General features: G+C 38.8%; 2 protein-coding genes and 1 long non-coding RNA gene across 8 annotated transcripts in view; 1 reads left to right on the forward strand and 2 right to left on the reverse strand.

Moving 5' to 3' along the window:
• LOC126178507 (mpv17-like protein 2) overlaps positions 1 to 10,961 on the reverse strand; it is a 41,069-nt gene extending 30,108 nt beyond the window's left edge. Inside the window, exon 1 of the mRNA XM_049924538.1 lies at positions 10,589 to 10,961. Within this exon, the coding sequence (XP_049780495.1) occupies positions 10,589 to 10,820 (232 nt within the window). The 5' untranslated portion in view covers positions 10,821 to 10,961. The remainder of the gene's footprint in view (positions 1 to 10,588) is intronic.
• Positions 4,095 to 10,030, reverse strand: LOC126178523 (uncharacterized). Its single transcript, XR_007536419.1, has 3 exons — positions 9,655 to 10,030; positions 9,345 to 9,576; positions 4,095 to 4,129 (listed from the first exon to the last, which is right to left on the reverse strand). It is a non-coding gene; the product is annotated as an uncharacterized LOC126178523 (long non-coding RNA).
• LOC126178436 (uncharacterized) overlaps positions 10,040 to 22,355 on the forward strand; it is a 290,068-nt gene continuing 277,752 nt past the window's right edge. For 5 of the 6 annotated variants that reach the window (XR_007536368.1, XM_049924531.1, XM_049924535.1 and 2 more), the window contains exon 1: positions 11,104 to 11,418. Coding sequence is in view for 5 of the 6 variants with exons in the window: in XM_049924531.1 (XP_049780488.1) it covers positions 11,346 to 11,418 (73 nt within the window). In the remaining variant the exon portion in view is untranslated. Of the gene's footprint in view, positions 10,422 to 11,103; positions 11,419 to 22,355 lie in introns of those variants that run through there. The other variant, XM_049924532.1, reaches the window with a different exon arrangement.

The raw sequence follows: 22,355 nt of genomic DNA on the forward strand, positions 1-22,355 counted from the left end.
GCATAGCAAATAGAGATTTGTTTATGCACTTCAGCAGTTCTTGGTTTACTCCTCCCAATTAAATTTATTATCAAGCTGTAATCTCATGAATTTAACATTGTCAACTTCTTCCATCTGCTTGCTGTCATATTTTAAGCATATACTGACAGGAAACATTTTACAAGTTTTGAACTGCATGTTTTTTCAAAATTTAGTGACAGAGAACTGGCTAGGAACCATTTATTGACAATCATGAAAATTTCATTAGCCAACCTTTGTAAAGCCATACTTGATTTACTATTTATTGCAATGTTTGTGTCATCTGCAAACAAAACACACTGGCATCTGGTAATGTTACTGATGAAAGGTCATTGACATACACAAGAAAAGCTAAGGCCCCTAGCATGGAACCTTGGGGGACACCACGTTATTGGTTCCCGTCCGGATGATACTTGATAGATTAATAAACACATCTTTCCTACTGACACACGTTATTTTCTGTCAGAGATATAAGATTTGAACCATTTTTTGCAACATTTCATTTTACACCATATATTCTAATTTACTTAAGAGGATATTGTCATTTAAACAGTCAAATGGCTTCGACAGACCATAAAATATACCAGTCATCTGTAATTTATAGTCTAATGAATTAAGAATGTTCTCACTGTTATGTGTAGTTAGCCTTCTCAATATCTGAACCCTTTAGAAATCTGAATTGTAACTTGGATTATATTTTATTTATGGTCAGGTGGTTAAGATGACTACATATTATACGAGTATTTTCTAAAATTTTTGACAATGTGGGCAAAAGCGAAATCGGGCGGAAGTTTGATGGTATTTCTTCATCTCCTTTCTTATACAAAGGCTTAACTTCAGCATATATTCAGGAAATGTTCCACTGATAAAAGACTGGTTACCCAAATAACTTTAAATGTCACTAAACTCATAGGCACACTGTTTAATCAACTTTGTTTGATACTATATCATAACCACTTGAGTTTTTTTGGTTGGTTGGTTGGTTTTGGGGAAGGAGACCAGACAGCGTGGTCATCGGTCTCATCGGATTAGGGAAGGATTGGGAAGGAAGTCGGCCGTGCCCCTTCAGAGGAACCATCCCGGCATTTGCCTAGAGCGATTTAGGGAAATCACGGAAAACCTAAATCAGGATGGCCGGACGCGGGATTGAACCGTCGTCCTCCCGAATGCGAGTCCAGTGTTTAACCACTGCGCCACCCCGCTCGGTGAGGTTTTTTTTTTTTTTTTTTTTGGTTTTAAGGATTACTACTTCTGGTGCAGTGAGGGTCATACTCATTACTGTATTTAGTTGTAGTGACAGGTCTGAGATATTCCATGGCAGCATCTACTGAACCTGACAACCTCCTCTTTTCAATAACGGTTATGAAGTGCTTATTGAAAAGTTCAGTAACACTGCACACATCTGTTACCTATGTATAATTTACTCTTAAAACTATGTACTCCTCTTCATCTTTGGTTCTACCAGTCTCTTCTTTCACTATACCCCATATTTTCTTTACTTTTTCCATCTGATGCAACTATCCCTTTCTGATAACGCATTCATTTTGATATCTATATTATTATCTTCAATGTTTTGCATTATGTTTTGTAATGATCAATAACATTTACATCAGAGCTGTTTCTGACTGATATAGTTTCCTTTTTTGTTTACGGGATGCCTTTATTCCTTGGGTAATCCATGGCTTTTTATAACCTGAACCACCAGAAGCAACTGCAACCAAACTGGAAAAAATAAAATGTTAGTAGGACAAGACATCCCTAGTACCTGTAAGGGTGAGGTGGAAGGAGGCCACATAAAAACATCCTGAATGATTGGTCACTGATGCAATGACATTCAACTCCAGGGTTGGAGAGAGAGGCAGGGGCAATAGAAAGGAATGATACATAAAGCATCACAATGAGAAAATTCAGCCATAATTGGTACTGGTAAACAGTACCTAGGATTTAAGCTTGTTAAGGGGAAAAAAAGAAAAAAACACTGTGGGGATACGACAACCAATTTTTAGTCATTTCATTATGAAAGCCCATAAGGAGGTGTTGTTGGGGCAATACCTAACTAATCCCTGGAATAGTTAGGACAATATCAGACTTGGAGTGAAATTAGCAAGGAAAAGTAATACAGAGGTAAGCGACCTATAGCACCCTTCGACGAAAGGTAGTGTGAAATGTAGAAATGGGTCATTCCATGTTAAAGATACTTTCTGACAAAAAAATTAAAATGACAATATTACAAATATAACCTTAAAAATTCCAAGTTAAAAGTACATTTGTTCATTGCAAAATAATCATGAATATGAAAAACATAAATTTCTACCTTCACCAAGTGTTTGAAGTTCACTACTCTATGGCACCAAAGAGAGGTATGTTTTATGCTATTTCCAGATGAATATTAGTTGTGTTATCTCTGGCTGATTGCTCTATTGTTGCAAAGAATGTTGAAGTCAACATTGTTATAGCTCATAATAATTCATTTTGTTGAGGTAAGCTAATTGCATTTCTTTATTTTGTTAGTTTTATAATATATATGCAGCTTGTAACACCCGTAACAAAAAAGATACAAAAGTTTAATTTGTAATCTAGTAAATTTGTCCTGTACAATACCTTTCTGTAAAAGTGAGGTTATGCACATGTTTTACAATATCATACCCTTACATGGCATTTTGAAATCTTATTTAACACTCTTAGAGCTGTTACGGGTGTTACTAATTTTTGTTTCGGGTGTTACTTAACACATGCGTAACACCCATAACTTGAATTGCAAGGTTTAATGCCACCTTAATCTTTAGTAGGCCTAGGCCCTACATTTAAATTATAACCAAAGGGCATTATTATTAATGAATAAAGTTTCTTAACTATGTTTATTACATATGAAAACAGTTTTGCCAGCCGGTGTGGCCGTGCGGTTCTAGGCACTTCAGTCTGGAACCGCGTGACCGCTACGGTCGAAGGTTCGAATCCTGCCTCGGGCATGGATGTGTGTGATGTCCTTAGGTTCGTTAGGTTTAAGTAGTTCTAAGTTCTAAGGGACTGATGACTACAGATGTTAAGTCCCATAGTGCTCAGAGCCATTTTTGAAAACAATTTTAAGCATGAAAACTAAAAATTTTATTCCATTGCATACATTTGTTTAAGCACTACACCTACATTATAAAAGTTAATTAGGGGATTAACATGACTCAACTGACATTCTTCTAAAAAGTTAATTAAGCCCAAAATTCTTCAGATTACATATAGTTTATGTTTTCCATTCTAACTTTTCCAAGAACAACAATATTGCTAACCTCAGTTTTAAATTTTATATAGGCCCAGTAAACTGCTCATTGAGCCAAATTCTAGTCATTCATAAGAGCCTATGTTTAACAATATCCTTTTATCTCTCTGCACAGTGTTATATATATATATATACCTAAAAACAAAGATGATGTGACTTACCAAATGAAAGTGCTGGCAGGTCGAAAGACACACAAACGAACACAAACATACACACAAAATTCAAGCTTTCGCAACAAACTGTTGCCTCATCAGGAAAGGGGGAAGGAGAGGGAAAGACGAAAGGATGTGGGTTTTAAGGGAGAGGGTAAGGAGTCATTCCAGTCCCGGCACACACACACACACACACACACACACACACACACACACACACACACACGTGTGCGTGTGCGAGTGCGAGTGTATACCCGTCCTTTTTTCCCCCTAAGGTAAGTCTTTCCGCTCCCGGGACTGGAATGACTCCTTACCCTCTCCCTTAAAACCCACATCCTTTCGTCTTTCTCTCTCCTTCCCCCTTTCCTGATGAGGCAACAGTTTGTTGCGAAAGCTTGAATTTTGTGTGTATGTTTGTGTTCGTTTGTGTGTCTTTCGACCTACCAGCACTTTCATTTGGTAAGTCACATCATCTTTGTTTTTAGGTATATTTTTCCTTCGTGGAATGTTTCCTTCTATTATAACTATATATATATATATATATATATATATATATATATATATATATATATATATATATATATATATATATATATATATATATATATATATAAAGACCTACATTATCAGGATTTCTGTCTTCGGAGACCATGGCACCAGTACCAGCAAGGGAAAGAGTGAAGAAGTACTGAGAAAAGATGAAAGAAAACAATGAAAACAGAGAAGCTTACTTGAAGAAAGAATGAGAATGAAACAAATTAAGAAGACTGCAGGTTAAAAAAAATAATCAACATCTTAAGAGATAAGAACCGAACAAAAATAAGAGAGAGAGTGAGAGCATTCAGAGAATAGAAAAAACTAGAACTCGCAAGATCAAAAGTTCCAAATGAATCTTCTCCTATTGGGACTTATAAGTGTAAACAGACATTTGGTAAAGCTGTGAAGAAAGTGTTGAAGGTACTTCCAAAAAGCCCCAGTAAAAAATCTGGTGTTATTAAAAATAATAATAATAATAATAATAATAATAATAATAATAATAATAATAATAATAATAATTTTATTGTCTTTAAGCCATTACAGCAATAGACAAAGTCATACATATAATACAATAGAGTACAGTACATGCTATGGAAGGACAGAATTGTTAAGAACTTTACAGTTTAATATCACAGGTCATGAAATCCTTTACATTGTAGAATGGGTTTACAACTAACCAGTCATAAATTGTTTGTTTGTATTGTTGCTCTGGTAAATTTTGTATACCTTGTGGAAGTTTGTTAAATAATTTGTGGCCCATAAGTTCATAATTGTTAACTGATTTTGACAGTCTGTGGTAGGGCGTATAGATAGAGCTGTTTGTCCTAGTGCTGTAACAATGTATATTTGCCCTGCGTTTTACTTTAGGTAAGTTCTTTTTTGTGTAGATTAAAACATAATAAATATACAGGTTTATTACTGTCATGATTTTTTGTTGAGTAAACAAAGGTTTACAATGAGCCTTGTATGGTGAGCCTGTAATTATCCTAATAGCTTTCTTTTGCAGCAATAGTATATCATGCACACAAGTGGAGTTTCCCCATAAAATAATGCCATAGGATATGATGCTTTGGAAAAATGAGTAGTAAGATACTCTAACATAATTTTTAGGTACACAGTGCATTAATCACCTTAACAAATAGATTACCCTAGACAATTTACCGCTAATATACTTAATATGTGGATTCCAAGAAAGTTTATCATCCAAATATACCCCCAAAAATTTAACACAACTAGGATCATCTGATGGAAACTTGTCTTTTAAACTAAATACCATCTCCTGGGTTTTGCTTTCATTAAGCAAGAACCCATTTGCTTTAAACCAGAGTGAAGCTTGCTCAATTGTCTCTGTAACACATGTTTTAAGGCTATTAAGATCATTACTGCTGTTCAGAAATGTTGTATCATCAGCATAGAGTACTGTTCTGGATTTGATAAATGATGGCAGGTCATTTATCATTATTAGGAAAAGGAAAGGGCCCAGCATGGATCCCTGCGGAACACCTACCTCAACTTGTTCTATACTGGACATTTCTTTCCCAACACAGACGGCTTGCTTACAGTTTTGTAAATATGATCTTAATAACTTAAGGCTGTTACCTTTAACACCGTAAAAGTCCATTTTTTCGAGTAGTAGTGTATGTTCTACACAGTCAAAGGCTTTGCTTACGTCACAAAAAGTCACTTGGGCAAAGCATTTATCTTCAAATACTTGATGGATGTATTTAACAACATTGTCTATGGCATAAATGGTTGACAGGCTTTTCCTAAAGCCATGCTGTGATCCACTTATTAATCCTATGTTATCAAAGTAAACAGATAATTGTTGGTAAATTATGCATTCTTGAACTTTTGAGAAAACTGGGACTATGGATATTGGCCTGTAACTTGAGACAGAATTTTTATCTCCTTTTTTATGTACTGGAACTACCCTAGACAGTTTAAGCTCATGAGGGGAAAAAACCCTCCAGTATACACTTGTTTATACAATATGTTAGGGGGTACACTATACAGTCTATTACTTTCTTAAGCATGTTACAAGACAGGTCATATATGTCTACACTGTTTGATGATTTTAACTGCTTCACTATTCTTAACACAAAACCAGGTGAGACCTCAGAAAAATTGAAGGTACTTGTGTTTGTTGATGACCTAGCAATATTTTTTGACAGTAACTGTGATGAGCTGATTTCAGGTTTAATTATAGCACTTCCTACTTCCTCAACTGATTTAATAAAAAAGTCATTAAATTCCTGGGGAGAGATACTAATTTTGTCACTTCTTTTATCTTTGGCGACACTATTTATTAGAGTCCATGCTGCTTTGCACTTATTGGTGGATTTCTCAATACTTCTGAGATTGTGTGCTTGTTTGGCTTCCACAATTGCTTTTTTGTACTCATTCCTAGATCTAACATAGGCTAGTTTAGCATGGTCGGTTTTCAGATTTTTATAAATATTGTACAACAACATAACTTGATTTTTCATAGTAGACAGCTGTTTTGTATACCATGTATTTTGTCTATTTGGAACTTTTGCTTTTAGGACTCTGTCAGTTACTTTGCATTTCTTTATTGGTATGCAGTTTCCAATATAATTGGCTCTGAAATTTTGGATTGACAGTTGAGTGGATTTTTTTTGCCAGTTCATGCGGTAAAGGAGCCATGCATGGCATAGGAGGTGCACTGAAGAGGAGTGTGTGGACAGCTGTTAGATCTAGGAAAGTTATTATTAACAACGCAATTGACTTTTATGACTACACTCCGAAGAATTTTTCTACAATTAAGGTACTATGGGTTGATAAGATAAAAGTGGGGCATAACATTCCTATTTTGGAGGAAAGGTGGAAAAATTTACAAGCAATTCCTCAAATCCAGGGCTGCCATCACTTTCAGGCTTATAACACAACTGCTTTGCTGGTTGCAAAAACAGCAGAGTCATTAATGAAAAGGATGTCAGTATTTATTAAACATTACATGCAAAACGATGCATAAACTTTTATGAAGTGTGCAGTTCTGATGATTCTGATCAGGAGACTGTTTCACTATCTGAATCACACGACAATATTGGAAGTGCTTGTGAGTTAAGCCTAACTAATAAAATTGAATAGTCTGATTTAAAATTTGGGTTATTTTTCTTGGTTGACATTCCAAGTGACAAAAAGAAGCCAACACTATCCAAAATTCAACACCATTAAGAAGAATATAATAATTCCAATCCCAAAGAAAGCAGGTGTTGACAGATGTGAAAGTTACCGAACTATCAGTTTAATAAGTCACAGCTGCAAAATACTAACGCGAATTCTTTACAGACGAATGGAAAAACTGGTAGAAGCCGACCTCGGGGAAGATCAGTTTGGATTCCGTAGAAATGCTGGAACACGTGAGGCAATACTGACCTTACGACTTATCTTGGAAGAAAGATTAAGAAAAGGCAAACCTACGTTTCTAGCATTTGTAGACTTAGAGAAAGCTTTTGACAATGTTGACTGGAATACTCTCTTTCAAATTCTGAAGGTGGCAGGGGTAAAATACAGGGAGCGAAAGGCTATTTACAATTTGTACAGAAACCAGATGGCAGTTATAAGAGTGGAGGGGCATGAAAGGGAAGCAGTGGTGGGGAAAGGAGTGAGACAGGGTTGTAGCCTCTCCCCGATGTTATTCAATCTGTATATTGAGCAAGCAGTAAAGGAAACAAAAGAAAAATTCGGAGCAGGTATTAAAATTCATGGAGAAGAAGTAAAGACTTTGAGGTTCGCCGATGACATTGTAATTCTGTCAGAGACAGCAAAGGACTTGGAAGAGCAGTTGAACGGAATGGACAGTGTCTTGAAAGGAGGATATAAGATGAACATCAACAAAAGCAAAACGAGGATAATGGAATGTAGTCAAATTAAGTCGGGTGATGCTGAGGGAATTAGATTAGGAAATGAGACACTTAAAGTAGTAAAGGAGTTTTGCTATTTAGGGAGTAAAATAACCGATGATGGTCGAAGTAGAGAGGATATAAAATGTAGACTGGCAATGGCAAGGAAAGCGTTTCTCAAGAAGAGAAATTTGTTAACATCAAATATAGATTTAGGTGTCAGGAAGTCGTTTCTGAAAGTATTTGTATGGAGTGTAGCAATGTATGGAAGTGAGACATGGACGATAACTAGTTTGGACAAGAAGAGAATAGAAGCTTTCGAAATGTGGTGCTACAGAAGAATGCTGCAGATAAGGTGGGTAGATCACGTAACTAATGAGGAGGTATTGAATAGGATTGGGGAGAAGAGAAGTTTGTGGCACAACTTGACCAGAAGGGATCGGTTGGTAGGATATGTTCTGAGGCATCAAGGGATCACCAATTTAGTATTGGAGGGCAGTGTGGAGGGTAAAAATCGTAGAGGGAGACCAAGAGATCAATACACTAAGCAGATTCAGAAGGATGTAGGTTGCAGTAGGTACTGGGAGATGAAGAAGCTTGCACAGGATAGAGTTGCATGGAGAGCTGCATCAAACCAGTCTCAGGACTGAAGACCACAACAACAACAACTTGGGAATCTGCCAGAGTGAGGTTGATAAAGAAGAGGATGTGAAAATAATGTTTCTGAAGTCAGTAGGAAAAAGTAAAACCCTTTTTAAACTAGATGAAACTGATGTTTGTTTTGTGAAATTCAGTCAAGTACTATCTAAGGCAACAACACCAGCAATCAAACAACAACGTAACTGTTTGTACTACGAGTTCAATTTTGAGTTGGAAGTTGCTGAAAAAGTTTATTAAATGAAGTTTTTAAACCTATCAATAATAAGAAAACATTTTGTCATAAAGTTATTAGGCCTACAAAATGAGGTAAATGTTAAGTAAGTAACGATATCTTGGTCTAGTTGTACTATAAAATTGTAACAAAATTTTTTGTGTAATAAATAGCTTTATCCTTCAAACATGTTTTCTTAAGTACATACTTTTATTCCAAATAAACTACAATACTTCTTTTCTTTTTATGCAATTGTAAGAGGTAGATTTATTCCTTCAAGAATCAAATCCGATGTATCTATGTAACACCCGTACCATTTAGTGTAACATCCGTAACAGAAAATATCTATCTATATATATATATACACACTGAGTTACGATGTCCAAAAAAATAAAAATTTATATTCCAAAATAAAATTTGGGGCAATACCTCTTAACAGTTGTTTTACAAGAATACAAGCTTCATCAAGTTTGCAGAAATTAGAGAATTCCCTAACTCGTAACAGGGGCCAGCACCCGTAACACTACTTTTTTGTTTAATAACCAGGAGAACAATAAAAATTCCAGTATCAACATTTCTAACATGAAATATAATGTAAGACTTAAAAGTTTTCAATAAATATCTTTCCTTACATTATTTTTCCTGATTTTAAGGTGTGTACATGTAACACCCGTAACTATGGAATTGCCCAAATAGTCGAATAAACACCCCATCACTTCCTTTTACATCACCAGTGGCCACTCTGTGGGGCACTGCTAATGTAATGTAGTTGACATTCGTGTCGAACCCGAAGTTATCGGCGTCGCTAGGCTGATAGTATTAGATGAGTTTTGCGCTGATACTTATACCTGGAAATTAGCAAGGCTATACGAAAGGTTTAACATATAAAACTGGAATAAAATAAATAAAGTGCCATAGCCGGGATATCAGCTGGTTAATTACATAAAACTTCATTCCATTGGATTCCTTGACGAAGACAATTATATGGAAAATACTTAAAAAGCTTAATGTACATTCCACTCCGTTGTATCTACTACAACACTCCAAAAATTGCGGAAATTTATACTTGGTTGTTAAAACGCTTATCTGGACCGTTTTCTTATTTTAAATCTACAACAGATCTCAGTTTCTGAACTGCCGTTCATTAATTGACGTATTATTTCTAAAACGGAGTAGTCTCCCGAAGAATACGTATTGCTCAATGTTCGAGTTCTAGATCGCGTACAATAACCAGGAGGGCCTGCAGTTTCAATACACAATGAAATCAAGTGTGTTGCAAAATATGATAAATTTGTTAACATGCTCAGTAGCGGTAACTACCCACACCCTTTTCCTTCCAGCCTATCACAAAGTACAAGTAGCATCCGATGGTGGCGCTCTACGCGTACAGTAACGAAACTGCAGTAAGTCGTCGTCTGCAGTGTTAACATGATAGATGGTTATTGGTTTCCTCGGCTCTCGACAGATTACGTAAAATCACACTAGCTACTCACTATCGGGCCAACTTTACCCACGCTCTTTTGCCATTTATAAAATTATTCCTGTCCGTTTTTTATTTCTTTAACTCTACTGCATGTAAATGCCGGTTGGCAATATGAAAGACATTTAGTGAACTAAATCACTTAAACTGCGGTTAAAGTATGTCATCAGTAAAACACACGTGTCCATAAAAGTTTAGGCAGCGCACACCAACAGTGCTAAATCAAAGGGTAAGTGACGAACTTTTGTAACATAGGCTGCTCTTTGAAAAAATCTCCTTTTAACGCAGCAGTTGTCAGTTAATTTACGTCCATTCCCTGTTTTCTCCCCACTGTACTACAGTACAGGTGTCCAGAGTTTTTCATTAAACAATACAGGTAACAAATAATTACATTACCCACTCGTGGCCAGTCGTATCGGTTCATTCGTTTCGAAACTTCTTTGTGCCTGTAACGCTCAATTTCTTGTTGAATCATATCTCCCGCAGCTAATAATACTCCTCCTGTAATAGTGTTTGTCACAAGCAAATACCTTCCGAATACTGCATGAATAGTACCCTTTACTATACCAGGCTTTCTTGGCGGGCAGCCTAATTTAGGATGTCGCAATAGACCACAGAATAAACGCATGTTAAAAGTTAAGGACAACGTAAACGACAAACTAAAAACGCCTCAAAAACAGATCTCCACGCGCCCAACCCAATCATATCTCCCCCACTGCTTGGTAGTTATCAGCCGCTGCGTCCCTCCTCCTACTGCCAGTCCTCAAACTATGCGAATAGCGAAATTGTGCACAGACTTTATTACACTCAAAGATGTTCCGCACGCCTCCAATAATGTACAGCAATTTCTGACTACTTAAAGACAATAAGCAACCATCATCACGCCTTATGTCGGATGTCTATTATTTGCTGCAATTACCGAATGGAGCATAATAAAGATACTAACTTTAAATTGTAACAATGCTCCATGACTCATAAAGGCACAATTGTTGAGGCAACATCTTTGAAAGAGAACAACATTAATTTTTCTGTTTCTGATAATATGTAAAAGAAATATATTATTCCTTCCTCACAATCATTAGAGATTTGTTTGAATGCAGGTATCACCACATCCCTTTCCGCAGTTGATATTTGGCAACTGATAAGAGATGGTATGGCCGTGAGTGACGTACAGATGTCTCGTCTGCTGAAACTTGCGCACAAATTTAATTGCTTTTATTTAACAGGTAAGATGATATATGTAACGCGTTTTTTAACAGGCGACTACTTTATTTATGATCGAATTTGGTGGTCTACACGCGTTACTTTCTGCATATAAATGCATCTATTGATAAAAGTACAGGTTTTCGCAGTTTTAAGTTCTTTATGATTAGTGTGTGCAATTAAAGAGAAGTAAAATTGTTATTGTGATACTTTTAATACAGAATTATTTCATAGTAATTGACTTCATCTGTAATAATTGTCAGGATTGACTTTATCTGCAGTAATTGTCAGTATGTTCGCATATACACATGAGATATAAATAACGAAGAACAGCTGCTGCTGGAACGTTGTACTTACTACCACACATATTTGCCCCTCCTTAACAGGCATGTAGAAAAATATGCAGTATTTTGTTCTATTTGCCTTTACAGCCTATTGGATTCTTTTGACATTAATTTATGAGGGACTATGACCTCATAATAAATAATATATACAGAATATTGATATTTATGGCCTTGTGGTTCAGCAGACAATTTATGAAACCAAGTTGAACTGGTGTTTAAGAGAATATGCATACCAGAATGAATTCACATTTTCAACAAAACATAAATAATACATTTGGGAACTTTTATTTACAAAATTTAACCATCCACTGTATTTAGCCCAGTCTATGAAGTCTAATTCGATTTTTTTCCATGATTTTTCACAGTGAATTTTCGAATTTTGTTGAGAACTTTAAGCAGCAGCTCCTTTTGTTTTAATCAATTGTATGTACAGGTAGGAACATGTTAATCAAATGGTTTTTGCTCTTAGGCATTTATATTAAAAAAAAACAAAGAAATGATCATGTTAAGTATTCTTAATATTGTTAATTAGTATTACCTATTTACTAAAGCACAGTTTCTGCCTATCACTTGTACCTGTGCCATAGTCTGTCAACAGTAATATCTTTTACATTCGACCTTGTTACTGTCTTGCACAAGCCGTGTGTGATTCATCTCATAGTCTGCATGTATTTCAAAGGTTCTTGAATTCTGGTGGTTGCTGTGTTCCAAGGACACTATCTTTCATGCAAGAGCTGTGATTTAATTTCCTGTTTATTGCAACTTCCTCTATGATTCCCTATACATGTGTGCCTCTCCCTTCTTAAACAAGTATTACTTACCTTCCTTCTCTACTCAGAAATACGTTATTCAGTTTCGTAAAACTAGAGCTGCTAAAGACTAGGCCTTGGCCTAGCCAGTTACATGCCTGTTGTTTTAAACAGGTCTCAGAGTTTGTTATTGCGTCTGTGTGTTGTAGCACCTTAGGAAGAGCGACTTTATAAATTGGTTGGTTTTTGGAATGCAACCATTTTCTTTGTTGTTATTTTGTTTGTTTTGTCTGTTATGTTTAAAGACTTTTTTTTTCAGATAGTATTTTCCCTACTAGACTGTATTTCTGCTTATTGCCAGCTTGCTATTTTTATAGAGGACTGGGACTGTGCTCTTACACAAAAATTGTGTGGTAGGACTTGTACACCGAGTGTTCCGAACAAGCTTAATTATGTGTGTAGAAAGCATATCTATTCCAGGAATTGAGGACACTAACAATTTTTGCTTGTTATCGACATTGATACTTGTAACATATTGTTCCCAGGGTGCTCAGAACTTTCAAGAGTATTCCTGTTTCAAGTGTGAAGTTGGAGAACAAATGACAAGGGAAATAATTTTTTTATGTGATGTAATTACAAATTAACGATTTTGCATTTTTCCTTTACTTGTACTGTGAAACATTGCTTCTTGCCAAATTTCATGATTATAGGTCAATGGGAAGTAACCTGTAGATTTTGATGAGTGAGTTTTCGTGTATCAAAATATTCGACATAACTAGTCATATGTTTTGATTGAATTGACTTAGAAGCTTAAAGTTTTTACATCACCAAGGGACCTTAGATGTTAATATGCGACATGTGTGACCATTATACACCTACTTGTTCCTGATAAAAAGGGTTCTTGGCTGTCAGATGGACGCACAGACATAGAGACAACAAAGTGAAAAATAAACATTTTTTTTCAAATATTACTAGAAATAGAGAGGATATAAAATGTAGACTATTAGTGGCAAGAAAAGCATTTCTGCAGAAGAGAAATTTGTGACATCAAATATAGATCTAAGTGTTAGGAGTCTTTTCTGAAGGTATTTGTCTGCAGAGTGTAGCCATATATGGAAGTGAAACATGGACAATAAACAGCTTAGACAAAAAGAGAATACAAGATTTTGAAATGTGGTGTACAGAGGAATGTTGAAGATTATGTGGGTTGAGGATGTAACCAATGTGGAGGTACTGAGTAGAATTGGCAAAATAAGAAATTTGTGGCACAACTTGACCAAAAGAAGGCGGTTGAGAAGACACATTCTGCGACAACAAGGGATCTCCAGTTTGCTATTAGAGGGAAGTGTGTGGAGGAGTTAAAAATCATAGAGGGGGGCCAAGAGATAAATGCAGTAAGCAGATTCAGAAGGCTGTAGGTTGCAGTAGTTATTCAGAGGTGAAGAGGCTGACATGGGATGGAGTTGCATGGAGAGCTGCATCAAACCGGTCTTCGAACTGAAGACTACAATAACTAGAAATACACATTAGATTATGTTAGAAAAACTTTATCACTTACATTGTCTTTTAACTTACTAATTATTTTTTTAGCCTTCATTCTTTGTCTCTCATCTTAATCTGTGACTTTTTCCATATTACACCATTTTATTACATTTCATTTAGTGTTTTACATTTTATCCTGTACGTGGTATGTTGCCTTTCCTATCCTCACTTTTGTCCTGTGATGGAAAATGTACTTAAAAATTGAAATATCTGATGCCTACCACTTACTGGTGGATATAGAAAAACCTCAAGGAGGGGTGCTAAGGATATCTTAAGCTACCTTTACTTTTACTGTAGTAAAAAATAATCAAGTCACATGCAAAGTAGTGTTATTTAAACTTCTTATACACATGTAAAAGACGATGCCATCCTATGATATAAAAAAGTTACAATTGTGGTTCTCTTCCTTAAATGATAAATTCTATGCGCCTATTCTTCCTGGCAAATTGGTTAATTACATCGTCTATAGGACAATCAATGTGAGGGTGGGTGTTCAACAGAACTAAGCCATTAAGTCGACCCTCCTTTATGTTGACCTCGGCCATGTCGTCGTATGCCGCAATGTTGAAAAACTTCTTTCTACTGTAGCAATAGATGCAGGCAGACAAGTGGACTCGCATGCTACATAGAAAAGTACAGCTACTTGATAACTTGATTCAGTCAAGTTTACTGAAAGAAACGAACAAATAGTGTGCAGGCTGACTGGCGGGGATGGCGTGGGTGGCCCCACAAGTGGGGAGGGGGGGGGGTATGCTCCTCGTATGTATCTGTGGCTGCTACCACCTTTATTGGAGTTCTCAGTGCTCTACCAATGTGTGGTTTGGAATTTTGTGATCATTTTATGCACAGTGACACTTGTCATAGGACCTTTTCTCATTTGAATACCCTTCCTGTGGTGCTAGGATGGTAAAGCTGCAGTAGCATATTCTTCATTCTGACAGTAAAAATTTAGCAACAGTGCCTTGTCTGGTAAAGTCAACATGCCACAATTGCTGATGCATTGACCCTCTCACTTTTGAGGAAGGTATTTATGTAGATATTTATAACTGCTGTATCAGAAACAGTGGTGTCTGTACTTTCAGACATCTGAAACAGACCACATATAATATAACTCCTCCACTCACTACAGCTTATTTCATACATGATTCTCATGTGGCGTCATTGCTGTGTTCCTGTCCAGTGCCATCTGTTGGCGAGTTTTTGCACTTATTTGTGGTTTTGATTAAACCTGAGGTCTTTTCAGGCATGTGTGTCAATTTTTACCCCTCTATCTACATTATTCCATGAATTCACATATTTTCAAATGTTAACAAACTAATGGGTCGCCATGCTTTAAATGAAGAATGTATTTTACTTATTTTTGAGCCTGTTATACTTGTATTGAAGTATAGTGCACTTTTCTTTTGTATTACAAGTGCCACCTGGTGGTTGATGGACAATTTGATTTTTCACTTGTTCACATCCCCCCCCCCCCCCCCCCCCCAACCAGTATTGATTCTTTAAGTTTTGTTATTTAAGTCTTGTACATCTGTATACTGTATCTTTTTCATCAGTTAGTGAGCACATCTTCCTAGTAATTTGTGTCCTGTCTTTATTACTTTTTCGTCTTATCACAGATCTGATGATGACACTCAGTCAAAATACGTCAGCCATTTGAAGAAATAAAATGCAATCTAGACACAGTCTTTGTAGAAGAGTTTCTATCTGGGAATTTGCATTGTTGCAATAAAAACAAAGTGGATTACTTTGGAAGATTGACCAGTTTTGATATTCAGATCACACATTGAAACAAGAAGTGTGTTTCTACCCCTTCACATTATATATACAAGACGTATTGGTACATATGATATTAGTATGTTTATTATTTCAGCAAAAATATTTCACAGTGTACTATATAAAAAAACATACTTTGAATATATGGAGAAAACCAAATAAAATGGGGAGGTTGCTGGCTGACATTGTATGAACATAGTTTTTATTTGGAAATTTGTAGCTCTCTAGTAGCCTCTTTCCTCAGTAACAGTCATTGGTCTGTGTAACCATCTGCAGACCACAATATCTTCTTTTATTTACTAACCAAATTTGTTTGAGTGCAGTAGATTTATTTTAATTCTGTATTAAGGAGGCATTAACATCTCGTCAACAACTGAGCACTTCTGTAAGAATTTGGATTAGTATTGATTAAGATACAGGTTTACTTTGTCATTATTGTTTTGATAACAACAACAATAAGCCAGCAGCAGACACTTGCCCTGTTTCAGAGGAAGCCTTTTGGCTTGCTAGGTTGGAGCAGTCACATAGTGTGGAATTGTTGGTAATTAGGGGCTCCAGTGCTAGGCAAGTGATGAAACTCCATACGGATACCGGTGCCTAACAGGGGAAGAAAGCCATTATACACTCTGTGTGCATACCAGAAGGGAGTCATCCCAGATGTGGAGTGTATCCTTACAGGTGCCATGGAGAGCACATGGTACAGCCAATTGCAAATGGTGCCATATGTTGCTACTAATGATGTGTGACTTCATATTGGAAGAGATTCTATCTGTTGTCTGTCTGGATTGGTGAAGGCAGCCAGTCTTGCTTACAAGATGAAGGTAGAGCTCGCCATCTGTAGCATCATTGAGAGAACAGACTTCTAACCTTTGGTACCAAGTGAGTGGTGACCCAGATGGATTTGCAAACATGCAGGCCAGATATTCCTTGACTTGGACTACAGGATGGAGATGTGTTGGGATCAGATTAATAGATCATGTGTCCATAACAGAGGTTAGAGAGGGCTGTTTGGATTGGAATCGGCTGTTTTTTTAGATTAGAAGGTCTCTGAAAAGTACAAATGGGTTTATTTCTAAAGAGTGCAGGTCAAACACAGGATGAGGGTAGGCCTAGGAACTATTGGTATTATAGTTTTAAATTCTTGAAGCTCCATTAGGAAGGTATGATAAAATTTGAGTTTAATTTCAATAGGCACAGGACTCATACAATTGAGGTTGGTGATCATTCCAATCCATCCACAATAAATGGATGAAAATAGATGTTTAAAGCCTGTGGTGGGCATGAAACATTGTCTAAAATTGTTCTAAATGCTTTCTTTGTAATTTATTTTGACCAGTTCTACATCTACATCCATACTCCGCAAGCCAACTGACGGTGTGTGGCGGAGGGTACCTTGAGTACCTCTATCGGTTCTCCCTTCTATTCCAGTCTCGTGTTGTTCGTGGAAAGGAGGATTGTCGGTATGCTTCTGTGTGGGCTCTAATCTCTATGATTTTATCCTCATGGTCTCTTTGCGAGATATACGTAGGAGGGAGCAATATACTGCTTGACTCTTCGGTGAAGGTATGTTCTCGAAACTTTTAACAAAAGCCCGTACGGAGCTACTAAGCGTCTCTCCTGCAGAGTCTTCCACTGGAGTTTATCATCTCCGTAATGCTTTCACAATTACTAAATGATCCTGTAACAAAGAGCACTGCTCTCCATTGGATCTTCTTTCTCTTCTATCAACCCTATCTAGTACGGATCCCACACTGCTGAGCAATATTCAAGCAGTGGGCGAACAAGCGTACTGTAACCTACTTCCTTTGTTTTCGGATTGCATTTCCTTAGGATTCTTCCAATGAATCTCAGTCTGGCATCTTCTTTACCGACGATCAACTTTATATGATCATTCCATTTTAAATCACTCCTAATGCATACTCCCAGATAATTTATGGAATTAACTGCTTCCAGTTGCTGACTTGCTATTTTGTAGCTAAATGATAGGGATCTATCTTTCTATGTATTTGCAGCACATTACGCTTGTCTACATTGAGATTCAATTGCCATTCCCTGCACCATGCGTCAATTCGCTGCAGATCCTCCTGCATGTCAGTACAATTTTCCGTTGTTACAACATCTCGATACACCACAGCATCATCTGCAAAAAGCCTCAGTGAACTTCCGATGTTATCCACAAGGTCATTTATGTATATTTCGAATAGCAACGGTCCTACGACACTCCCCTGCAGCACACCTGAAGTCACTCTTACTTCGGAAGACTTCTCTCCATTGAGAATGACATGCTGCGTTCTGTTACCTAGGAACTCTTCAATCCAATCACACCAACTGGTCTGATAGTCCATATGCTCTTACTTTGTTCATTAAACAACTGTGGGGAACTGTATCGAACGCCTTGCGGAAGTCAAGAAACACGGCATCTACCTGCGAACCCGTGTCTATGGCCCTCTGAGTCTCGTTGACGAATAGCGCGAGCTGGGTTTCACACAATGGTCTTTTTCGAAACCCATGCTAATTCCTACAGAGTAGATTTCTAGTCTCCAGAAAAGTCATTATACTCGAACATAATACGTGTTCCAAAATTCTACAACTTATAAACATTAGAGATATAGGTCTATAGTTCTGCACATCTGTTCGACGTCCCTTCTTGAAAACGGGGATGACCTGTGCCCTTTTCCAATCCTTTGGAACGCTACGCTCTTCTAGAGATCTACAGTACACCGCTGCAAGAAGGGGGGCAAGTTCCTTCGTGTACGCTATGTAAAATCGAACTGGTATCCCATTAGGTCCAGCGGCCTTTCCTCTTTTGAGCGATTTTAATTGTTTCTCTATCCTTCTGTCGTCTATTTCGATATCTATCATTTTGTCATCTGTGCGACAATCTAGAGAAGGAACTACAGTGCAGTCTTCCTACGTGAAACAGCTTTGGAAAAAGACATGTAGTCTTTCGGCCTATAGTCTCTCATCATCTGTTTCAGTACCATTTCGGTCACAGAGTGTCTGGACATTTTGTTTTGATCCACCTACCGCTTTGACATAAGACCAAAATTTCTTAGGATTTTCTGCCAAGTCAGTACATAGAACTTTACTTTCGAATTCATTGAACGCCTCTCGCATAGCCCTCCTGACACTACATTTCGCTTCGCGTAGTTTTTGTTTGTCTGCAAGGCTTTGGCTATGTTTATGTTTGCTGTGAAGTTCCCTTTGCTTCTGCAGCAGTTTTCTAACTCGGTTATTGTACCACGGTGGCTCTTTTCCATCTCATCTAACGCATATTGTACGATGGTTTTGAACTTTGTCCACTGATCCTCAACACTTTCTGTACTTGAGACAAAACTTTTGTGTTGACCCATTAGGTACTCTGAAATCTGCTTTTTCTCACTTGCTAAACAGAAAAATCTTCCTACCTTTTTTAATATTTCTATTTATGGCTGAAATCATCCATGCAGTAACTGCTTTATGATCGCTGATTCCCTGTTCTGCGGTTACTGTTTCAAATAGTTCAGGTCTGATTGTCACCAGAAGGTCTAATATGTTATCGCCACGAGTCGGTTCTCTGTTTAACTGCTCAAGGTAGTTTTCAGATAAAGCACTTAAAAAAATTTCACTGGATTCTTTTTCCCTGCCACCCATTATGAACGTTTGAGTCTCCCAGTATATATCCGGCAAATCAAAATCTCCACCAAGAACTTTAACATGGTGGGGAAATCTACCCCGAAATATTTTCCAAATTATCCTTAAAGTGCTCAGTTACAACAGCTGCTGAGCCAGGGGGCCTATAGAGACCTCCAATTACCATGTCTGAGCCTGTTTTAACTGTGACCTTCACCCAAATTATTCTCCGTCAATTTCCTTTGATACTGTTGCACTTCTTATTGCTATAAACACGCCTCCCCCTTCACTGTCCAGCCTATCTCTGTGGTATACATTCCAATCTGAGTTTAGGATTTCATTAGGCCTACTGTTTACGTCTGGTTTCAGCCAACTTTCTGTCCCTAGTACTATATGGGCATTGTGACCGTTTATTAATGAGAGCAGTTCTGGGACCTTCCTATAGACGCTCTTGCAGTTTACTATTAGCACATTAATATTGTTATTCCCTGTTGCATTTTGCCTACTGCTACCTTGTCGCGTCTCAAGAGGCATCTTGTCAGGCCTAGGGAGGGAATTCTCTAACCTAAAAAACCCTCATGTGCACTCCACATGTACTCCGCTACCCTTGTAGCCGGTTTCGGTGTGTAGTGCATGCCTGACCTATTCAGGGGGACCCTAAATTTCTCCACCCGATAGCGGAAGTCGAGAAATTTGACCCCAGATCTCCGCAGAATCGTCTGAGCCTCTGGTTTAAGCCTTCTACTTGGCTCCAAACCAGAGGACCGCGATCAGTTCTGGGAACGATACTACAAATAGTTAGCTCAGATTCCACCCCGCGAGCGAGGCTTTCCGCCTTCACCAATTCCGCCAATTGCCTGTACGAACTGAGGATGACCTTTGAACCCAGACGGCAGGAGTCATTGGTGCCGACATGAGCAACAATTTGCAGTCGGGTGCACCTAGTGCTCTCTATTGCCGCCGGCAGGGCGTCCTCCACATCTCAGATGAGACCCCCCGGCAAGCAGACAGAGTGAACACTGGCCTTCTTCCCTGACCTTTCCTCTATTTCCCTAAGGGACTCCATCACCCACTTAACTCCCCCTGCGGGTCCGGGGATTAGAATAGGCCCGAGGTATTCCTGCCTGTCGTAAGAGGCGACTAAAAGGAGTCCATCCCCCTCACGGGGGTAGTTAGCGCCTGCGTCCGGAGACGGACAGTTCCACGACCTATAATCGTGGTCTTTTTGATTTTTCACTTCTCGTTTCTTCCTTCCTTTTGTTGGTTCCTTTCTTTGCTCTTCTCCACCTCACTGTCTTCCTTACTCTTTCCCTTGACTTCTCCTTGCCTTCTCATTGCCTTTTTCTCCTTGCCTTCTCATTGCCTTTTTCTCCTTGCCTTCTCATTGCCTTTTTCTCCTTGCCTTCTCATTGCCTTTTTCTCCTTGCCTTCTCATTGCCTTTTTCTCCTTGCCTTCTCATTGCCTTTTTCTCCTTGCCTTCTCATTGCCTTTTTCTCCTTGCCTTCTCATTGCCTTTTTCTCCTTGCCTTCTCATTGCCTTTTTCTCCTTGCCTTCTCATTGCCTTTTTCTCCTTGCCTTCTCATTGCCTTTTTCTCCTTGCCTTCTCATTGCCTTTTTCTCCTTGCCTTCTCATTGCCTTTTTCTCCTTGCCTTCTCATTGCCTTTTTCTCCTTGCCTTCTCATTGCCTTTTTCTCCTTGCCTTCTCATTGCCTTCTTCTCCTTGCTTTCTCATTGCCTTCTTCTCCTTGCCTTCTCTGGTCTCCGCCTCGGCTTTTGAGACAGTCTGTCTTCTTTCTCCCTCTCTCTCTTCTTTTTCCTCTTCTTCCTTCCTCCCTGTGCGTGCCTGAAGGCCGACCCACGCGTTCGCACGCGTAGCCGGTGACGGGGTAACGCGGAAGTCCCCGCCCTGGGTAGACATGTAAGGCACGCGCGTACCCCCTGGTAAAGGCCAGGCCCGGGGAGGGGTGATTGCCTGAGCTGATACCTTCTGACCATGCCGATTGGTCCCTCCGTCTGTTTCTCGGGAGGTGTGACCTGAGGTGTAAACATTCACCTAAGGCGGGAGTGCCCTCTGAGAGGGTCCCCACAAGGAAGGAGCGCGCCATCGGAGACGCTGGCAATCATGGGGGATACCTCCGCAATGGATTCTACTCCATCGCTTTCGACTTCTGCCCAAAAACGGAAACGTGACCAGCCACCAGTGACAAAAGTACTACCGCCTGCCCCACAGTTCCTCGTCGTTTCTCGATCTGAGGACGGAAAGGATTTTTCCTCTGTCAACCCTTTCGTTATCCAGAAGGGCGTAGATGCCATAGCTGGATCTGTCAAATCTTGTACCAGGTTGCGTAACTGTACCTTATTACTAGAAACTGAGAGTGCCTTTCAGGCACAAAAACTGCTTCGGGCCACACTCCTGTACACGTTCCCTGTCCGGGTGGAGGCCCACCGAACTTTGAATTCGTCTCGTGGTGTAGTCTATACTAGCTCCCTCGACGGATTGACTGACGAGGAGATTCAATCTTTACTCGCTGAGCAGGGCGTGACGGCTGTCCATAGGGTCATGAAAAAGGTCAACAATGACCTTGTACCGACCCGGACACTTTTCTTGACCTTCCATAGTGTTAAGCTGCCATCGCGCATCAAGGCGGGCTACGAGGTTATTTCTGTTCACCCCTATGTCCCGACACCTACGCGCTGCTACCAGTGTCAGCGTTTCAATCACACTCGACAGTCTTGTTCCAATGCGGCTAAATGTGTCACTTGTGGCAGGGATGCCCATGAGGGTGACTGTCCACCTCCGTCTCCTCGTTGTGTGAACTGTCAGGGTGACCATGCCGCGTCCTCCCGCGACTGTCCTGTCTATAAGGAAGAACGCTGTATCCAAGAAATTCGGGTCAAAGAGAAAGTGTCCACCTCGGCTGCTCGCAAGCTATTGGC

Source organism: Schistocerca cancellata, chromosome 1 (assembly GCF_023864275.1).
Source record: "Schistocerca cancellata isolate TAMUIC-IGC-003103 chromosome 1, iqSchCanc2.1, whole genome shotgun sequence".
Classification (NCBI taxonomy): domain Eukaryota; kingdom Metazoa; phylum Arthropoda; class Insecta; order Orthoptera; family Acrididae; genus Schistocerca; species Schistocerca cancellata.